This window comes from Silene latifolia, chromosome 1 (genome assembly GCF_048544455.1).
Source record: "Silene latifolia isolate original U9 population chromosome 1, ASM4854445v1, whole genome shotgun sequence".
Taxonomy (NCBI): Eukaryota; Viridiplantae; Streptophyta; class Magnoliopsida; order Caryophyllales; family Caryophyllaceae; genus Silene; species Silene latifolia.
This window is the reverse complement of record NC_133526.1, coordinates 154,647,451-154,655,449: the sequence shown is the minus strand read 5'-3', so window position 1 is coordinate 154,655,449 and position 7,999 is coordinate 154,647,451. Positions and strand designations below refer to the sequence as shown.

The following is a 7,999-nucleotide window of genomic DNA, read 5'->3' as shown; positions in this document are numbered from 1 at the left end:
TTATGGACTTGATCGAGCCTTTTGCTTGAGTGATCATCATACTTGAAACTTGTTACAGTTACTATGACGCTTTAAGAATCTTCAATGTTATAGCTCAAGCTGCTATAACATTACTTGAACGATGCTTCACAAATCTTCAATGTTATAGTCAAGAGTGCAATAACATTACTTGCTTAAATTGTAAACTTTCATCAATCTATTAAAGATTAAACAAACGATTACAAGCAAGAGTATATATAATATAAGGTACATACTTGTCATTATGAAAACTAATCATATATCTATATGGTCCAACAAATTCTCCCTTTTTGATGATGACAAGTGTCTTACGATTTGTGACTAAGTGTAAGTCCCCCCTCAACATAATACTATAAAAGTCATAGTTAGTTGAACGCAAGAATAATCCACTTATATACCAAGTAAAGCATCTAAGGACCTTAAGAGATTAAAGGTTCTGACAAGGAGCAAGTTTAGGCAAATACTTAAGTCACGATCATTTTCATCCCCCTCTTGACATCATCGAAAAGACGAGAAAAGAGATAAAACTAGAATAATATAGACTGAGACACGTATTAATCATGCAAAGAAATATTATAAAACGAGAAAGTAATCTACGATATGCATGCAAAATATAAAATATGTCTAATACAAACCAAGGAGTTTAATGCCAAAGGGCCGAATATTAGAACAAGTATTAATGCCTAATGGGCCGAATAGAGTTTATAGCCAAAATGGGCCGAATTAGACAAATAAGCAAAATAAAGTTTAACGATGAAAAGCAAGGCAAAGCAAGGATAGGAACGGTTTAGAACATGCGGTGGTTAACACGATGAGGATTGACATAATCAGGACGAGTTCGAAACTCGAGTGTAGAGAGTCGATCAAGGCAAGAACTCACATGCGCGGCTTGAGCAGTAAGACACCGATCAAAGTTGATCACTTTCAATGATAAAGCCTTCATCGCCTCAAAGATCAAACCCATCTCCTCCCTCAAAGCCCGACCCGCCATCATCACTGCGCCTTCTCGACTACACAAATTGGCCAACGAAGTGGATTGACGAATGGCCTCATGCATACACGAGTCAGCAACCCTTTCCATAACCATGAGACGTGCTTCAAACTCCTATAAACGAGCTCGCACCTAGTCATAACCACGGCTCAAATCCAGAGGAGCCACAGCCGATTCCTTACCCACACCCGAAACCAATTGTTCCAATAACCGAGTCTGATTCTCCAAGACAACACCCATATTCTCCAAAAACGAATCCAATTTCTTCTCCAAAGCTACAACCAAATCAAGCGACTTCACCTTATCACCACCTTTCGGGGTAAAGAACAACTCGGCGCCAACGGCCATAATACCCATTAAACCAAGATACTTATCACCCATGGAATCCAATGCCTTAACACGATAGCTTACCCGGATTTACCACCCGTTTAATTTCCAAAAGACCGGATATCCACATCCCATATGGTAAATCAAAAGTGGTTAAGAACTTTTTACTGGTTACCGACAAACTAACTTGAATAATCTTATAAAAGACGAGTAATGGAAGAATTACTTTGTCACGTTCAAGCCACGAATAGAGAAGGATTAAATCATAGCTTGATACTTTGTCTCGGCCATTTTTCCTCGGTACAATAGTGTTCCACAAGTAATTAAGATAGAGCTTCAATTTGGGAGGAAACAATCCTGCTAAGACATGGCTATGAAATGTAGCACCGTCATCAAAATAGCGTTTGATGATCATCTTCTTTTCATCCGTGACATTTCGCCATTCTTGACTCGGATTGATTTCTAAACCATCACTTGGAATCGAGAAAGCCGAGCAGAAATCCTCAATGGAGATTTCAACCTCATGACCATTCACCATTGCATGCAAGACCCCATTGTTTGCCGAAACAGAGGCAAAGAATTAAATGACTTCAATTGGATAAACCGGACCCGAAAACTGACTAAATTTCTCCCATTCTTGAAACTTCAAGAAATCGCGAAAGAATTTGATAGCATCAATTTTCATGTACCAAGAAGAAGGATAATATCGGCCTCCATGGATAGGATAACGGAGAGTACGATTAATCCGAGTTCTTTCACCTTTGGTAAGACGAACTTTATCCAACCCGGCAAGAGTAGCATGCTCCATAGCTTCTGTGAAACTCCCATACTCCAAGTGCCTTACCAGGACCACTTATGGTATGGGAACGTTGTATAGGTCAATAACGAGGCAACAGGCTGCTAGACGCAAGGAAGAACAAGGGGGGATGAACCTGGACATCCAAGTGATGCAAAGGCCACGTTTGAATTAAATAAACAAGCAACCAGCAGGAACGTTGAAATGGTCAGCAGGAACATTGAGGTGATCAGCAACAACTTTGACAAAGTCAACAACCACTTCCTATTTCGTAGGGAGTGGAGCATATGGTTGAGCATATGTAGGGAGCACGTGCAACCACTCCAAGAAAGGCTGTAAAAGAGCAACAAACATCAGATTCAAGGACATCCCTCATTCACTCCACTCGAAGAAATATCATTCACCACCTGCAAACAATTAATAATTAACACACTTAGAGACATATACATCATTCGTGTCATTTGTACTTAGTCATTTGGAGGTTACTGCTGTTCCTCCTGATTTTTCCAGCCAGGTTTACCCTCGAATACTATTACTACTAGTGGATCATTGGTGGGATACAATTCCCCCACGGGTTTTCCCACATTTTGGGTTTCCCGCGTCACCATTTTGCTTGTGTCATTTGTCTCTCTTTCTTTTTCGTTTGTTTTTCCTTCGCACTAGTTGTTTAATTTCGTTCTCGATGTGTTCTTACTACTAATCCACTTCAGTCCTTAATATCATATTTTAATTAGAATAGCTGCATTGACTCACAAATATTTAGTCGGTAAAATCTTACAAAAACAGTTTGGCGCGCCCACAGTGGGGCATTGTGGTTAAATCTTGGTTAGAATACCTCTTCTCGAAATATCCTAACATCTCTATAGTTGATCATGTCAGGATCCAATCAGAACGTATCAGATCCGATGAGTATATTAGTGCAAACTCCAGTAGTAGGGGCGGCGCCAACAACCTCCGGTGTTCTAACAACGGCGGTCCCTACCACCAATGTGACTGCAGGCCACGCTCAACCCCAAGTATTAGCAAAACCTTCTTACTCCCCCAAAATCACAACTCTGGGAGCAGGGAAAGCTGGCAAATCACTAGTTATCAATCATGTGCCCAAGCCTAATAGGGATGGGAGTCTACAGCGCCCAGGATCACCAGGACACCTGACAGGAGCCCGTCTCCCAGGAGCCTCACAACCGGATCTGGTACAGCAGTTGCTCCAAGGGATGACATCCTTGCAGCAGGCGGTGATAGGGATATAAAGGGACAACCAGTCCTTGCAGGAGAAGATAAATGCAGTGTAACCCGTGGGAATGACCCAGCAGATGGCAAGGTCAACACTCAGCCAGGGGAATGCCAGGGAGTACTCAGGGAGGCTACTACCGCAAAATCTAGTAACCAGGCTCGATATGGATATGCTGCCACCAGGGGTAACCACGCCACCCGAGCAAGTATATCCATCAGGAACGGTGGCCACCCAAGGTACGATTTAACCACTAGGGGTTCCACCACCACCAAGGATGCCACAAACGTACCCCATGGTACTTAATCCTGTGGGATTAGGAGCACTGACTCCAGATCCCATATCAACAACCAGCAGTACGCCAGTGGTACCAGGGAGCAATCCAGAGGAACAGTCAGCAAGAAATGCATATCTCGGGATGTGCTCCTATATGCCATATACTCCCGACAGCCAGTTCAGGCCTATTGTGAACTCAACACCATTACCTGGAAGCTACATGGTCCCTTCTTACATGCCATGAGGAACACCAAATCTATATGGGATCTACTCAGCAACCCATAACCAGGGTATGGGGGTAGAAAAACATGTAGAACAACAGTTGCAGGATATCAGGTCCCAACTCAGCAAGGTTCCAGGGTTACCACGTCCCATGGAGGTAGAAACCCCGGAGTGCTATGTGGATTCCCCCTTTGTGGACGACATTTCCCTTGTCAGCATGCCAAAGGGGTTCACCACACCAACGATGACGTTGTATGATAGAACAGAGGATCCGCTGGAGTACACCAACCAGTACAAGCAGAAAATAATGGTGGTTGCAGCAATAGGGCCTGAAAAGGAGGCATGTATATGCAAAGGATTCGGTTCCATCTTGTCAGGAGCCGCACTCCAGTGGTTCGTTAACCTTCCCAAGAAGTCTATTTCCGGCTTCCCAGGGTTAGTGAATGTTATCAATCAGCAGTTCGCAAGCAGTCGCAAGCCAGACAAATTATCCAGTGATCTATACCGGATCGTCCAGAGGTTCGAGGAGTCCACCAGGGATTATCTCGCCAGATTCAATGTGGAAAGAATATATATCCCTAGGTGCGACCCTACAACAACAGTTAACGCCTTCAGAAGGGGACTGCATCGCGACTCTGATTTGTACAAGGATCTCACCAAGCATCCATGTGCTACCTTTGAGGAAGTTAAGCAAATGGTAGAGGCTACTTATCTCCTAGAGGAGGATGAGGATAGAAGGGACCTGTATGGAACCGATTCATCCATCAGAAAAATCACAACAGAGAAAAAGAATGAAAGAGCCAAATCCTACAGCAAGAACACAGTGAACAAAGTCTAAGGAGAAAGAGAGAGCACCGAGGCTCCACCTAAGCTCAGCGAGTGTGGGTTCACCACTGGACTTGCTGGGGTATTGAAGGCAATCAGGGAGCTAGGGCAGAGGGCCAGGTGGCCCAAGAAGCCTACCCCCAGGGAGAACGACAGAAGAGATGCCAGCAAGAGGTGTGAATACCACAACGATATTGGCCATAATACAGAAGATTGTGTAATACTACGAAAGGAAGTAAAGCACCTCTATAGTGCTGGATGCTTGGATCACCTGCTCCCCAAGGGGGTAAAATCTGGAAAGGTCAATACTGCTAACCAGGCCCAACCATCCCCACCTCCACCTTACTCAAAGGTCGTGAGCGTCATCACAGGGGGGTCAGAGATATGTCGTCTCACTTATTCAGAAGCAAAGCGCCATGCAACCGAGACTAAAGGAGATAAACCAGAGTTCTCCCTTAGGGTCAGTAGACAGGATCTACCAGTAATCTCATTCGACGAGGCATACGTACCTGATGAGGCAGAACACCACCATGACGCCTTGATCATTACCCTTTCTATAGGGAATTGCCTTGTTAAAAAGATATTGGTAGATACATGAAGCTCTGTGAATCTGATAATGCTGGAAACCTTGAAGAACATGGGGTTCAGCGAGAAAGACCTGGTGCAGAAGGTTGTACCCTTGGTAGGCTTCAGTGGCGAAACTAAACAATCTTTTGGAGAAATAATGATACCTACCTTTGCAGGGGGTATGAACAAACAGGTACGGTACTTGGTCATTGATGGTCCGTCAACTTACAACGTGATACTTGGCAGGCCTTGGATCCATGAAATGAAAGCCGTACCATCAGAGCCTGAAGTTCCCTACACCCTGGGGGGTACAAGAGATACGGGGAGATCAAAATGTCGCTCAGGATTGCTACAAGAACGCTCTGAAACCCACTGCGGCTGGTCCTGCATAACAATTACAGAAACTGTGCGTCCAGAGGGAGTATATCGCACCTCCTCAGGAGGAACTCGATGAAGTAGTCCTGGACCCACAGTTTCCAGCAAGAACAATGCTGGTGGGAGCTGATTGTACAAGTAACATCCGTGAGCAGATAATTGAATTTCAACGTACTAACATGGATTGTTTCGCCTGGTCCCATAGCGGCACGATTTGCATAGATCCAAGTGTAATTACACACTGGTTAAATGTAGACCCTAGCTTTCCTCCAGTCCAGTAGAAAAGGCAGAAATTCGCTCCTGAAAGGAACGAGGTGATAAACCAGGAGGTAGACAACCTCTTGGCAGTAGGCAAGATCAGGTAATTTAACTACCCAGAATGGCTCTCGAATGTTGTGGTTGTACCCAGAAGAACAACAAGTGGAGAGTATGTGTTGATTTCATAGATCTTAATAAAGCTTGCCCAAAAGACCCGTTCCCCCTGCCGCACATTAATTCCATGGTAGACGCTACAGCAGGGCATGAGCTACTTACCTTCCTTGACGCCTGGAGTGGGTACAACCAGATAAAAATAGACCCTAAGGACCAGGAGAAAACAGCCTTTAGATCTGACAGAGGCTTGTACTGCTATAATGTGATGCCCTTTTGCCTCAAGAATGCTGGTTCCACCTATCAGCGCCTGGTGAACATAATGTTCAAGGAGGGGATAGGGAGAACAATGGAAGTCTACATTGACGATATGGTAGTCAAATCCGAGAAGGCAGAACAACACATGTCCCACCTGGAGAATACCTTCTCGATCCTCAGAAAATACCATATGAAGCTGAACCCCCTGAAATGCACTTTTGGAGTCTCCTCTGGGAAATTCCTGGGGTACATGGTGACGCAAATAGGGATAGAGGCCAGCACGGAGCAAATCAAAGCAGTACTTCAGTTAGAATCTCCTCAGAAGCCAAAGGATGTACAGAGGCTCACAGGTCGGGTAGCAGCCCTAAACCGGTTCATATCAAGGTCCTCAGAAAGATGTCGATTATTCTATGACATCCTGAGGAAAAGCAAGAAGTTTGAGTGGATGCAGAAGCATGAAAAGGCGTTTAGGGAGCTCAAGCAGTACCTAAGCACCCCTCCTCTCTCTCCAAGCCAGAACAGGGAGAACTGTTGTACTTGTATATATCAGTGACAGAGGCGGCTGTACTAGTACGAGAGCACGAAGGTATGCAGAAACCAGTATACTATATAAGCAAGTCTGTGTTACCTGCAGAGACCAGGTACACATCTCTAGAAAAACTCGTTTTAGCACTTACTGCTTCGTACAAATTGCGTCCCTATTTTGAGTCACATACAATTTCAGTCGTGACCAACTACCCCCTGAGAACCATAATGAGGAAACCCGAACTGTCAGGGATAATGGTTAAGTGGTCTGTCCACGTGAGTGGGTACGACCTGAAATTTGAACCCCGAACAGCCATAAAATCACAAGCCCTAGCTGACTTTCTGTCAGACTTTAGTCCCACCCTTCAAGAAAAAGCTGACAGTGAAATCTTGACCTTAAGTGAGGCTAAAGAGAAGCAGGTATTTGAGATACATGTTGATGGGGCATCCAATAGGAAGGGAGCAGGGGTAGGGCTGGTCCTGAAATCACCTCAGGGGGAACAGATAATACAGGCAGTACAGTGTGAGTTCAAAGCAACGAATAACGAGGTTGAATACGAGGCCCTAATCTTAGGACTCCAATTAGCCATAGAATTGCAAGTCAGCCGCATCGAGGTGTATAGTGACTCCCAAGTAATCGTAAACCATGTGAATAACGTGTACACGGCCAGGGATCCTAAACTGATAGCCTACCTGGAAGTGGCGAAGGAGCTCAAACTCCGCTTTGCCTCCTTCCACATCCAGCAGATACCAAGGGATTAGAATGTTGAAGCGGATGCTCTTGCCACCCTGGGAGCAACCTTCACTCCAGGGGCAGTGGGTACTATACCATTCATACATGTCATGAAACCTGCCATACGTCAGAATGAATAGCAGAACGCAAGTAAGGCTGCAACCACCCAGTGGACATACGAAGCAGGGATACTGTGTACTGCCACACCCCAGGAAGAGATTGATGATTGGCGCAAGCCTTACATTAGTTGGCTACGTGATGAGGTCTTACCACCTAACCAAAAGATGCCAGGAGCTTCAAAATGAAATCCTCCAGATTCGTACTCATTGATGGTATCCTATTTATGAAATCCTTGGCAGGACCCTATCTGAGGTGCTTGAGCATACAGGAGGCACAAGCAGTAATGTGTGATATCCACAGTGGTGATTGTGGAAATCACAGAGGGGGTAGGAGCCTGTCCAACAAGACACTAAGACAGGGTTACTT

At 44.9% G+C, this 7,999-nt stretch overlaps 2 protein-coding genes across 2 annotated transcripts; both read left to right on the top strand.

Moving 5' to 3' along the window:
• Window positions 1–3,931: 3,931 nt before the first annotated feature.
• Window positions 3,932–5,707, top strand: LOC141658608 (uncharacterized). The gene is made up of 3 exons (XM_074465531.1): window positions 3,932–4,684; window positions 4,778–5,272; window positions 5,321–5,707. The coding sequence occupies exons 1-3, from the start codon at window positions 3,932–3,934 to the stop codon at window positions 5,705–5,707; spliced, it is 1,635 nt and encodes a 544-aa protein (XP_074321632.1).
• Window positions 5,708–7,008: 1,301 nt separating this feature from the next.
• On the top strand, window positions 7,009–7,542 carry LOC141658585 (uncharacterized). Its single transcript, XM_074465513.1, has one exon. It carries the CDS (start codon window positions 7,009–7,011, stop codon window positions 7,540–7,542), a length of 534 nt encoding a protein of 177 aa, XP_074321614.1.
• The last annotated feature ends 457 nt before the right edge of the window (window positions 7,543–7,999 follow it).

Excerpts from the sequence above, each read along its gene's own strand:
- LOC141658608 (XM_074465531.1), top strand. The coding sequence starts at position 3,932 with ATGGGGGTAGAAAAACATGTAGAACAACAGTTGCAGGATATCAGGTCC. Across the intron at positions 4,685-4,777 it reads AATCCTACAGCAAGAACACA|GCAATCAGGGAGCTAGGGCA; the intron begins GTGAACAAAGTC and ends GGGGTATTGAAG. Across the intron at positions 5,273-5,320 it reads GCCTTGTTAAAAAGATATTG|AACATGGGGTTCAGCGAGAA; the intron begins GTAGATACATGA and ends GAAACCTTGAAG.
- LOC141658585 (XM_074465513.1), top strand. The coding sequence starts at position 7,009 with ATGAGGAAACCCGAACTGTCAGGGATAATGGTTAAGTGGTCTGTCCAC.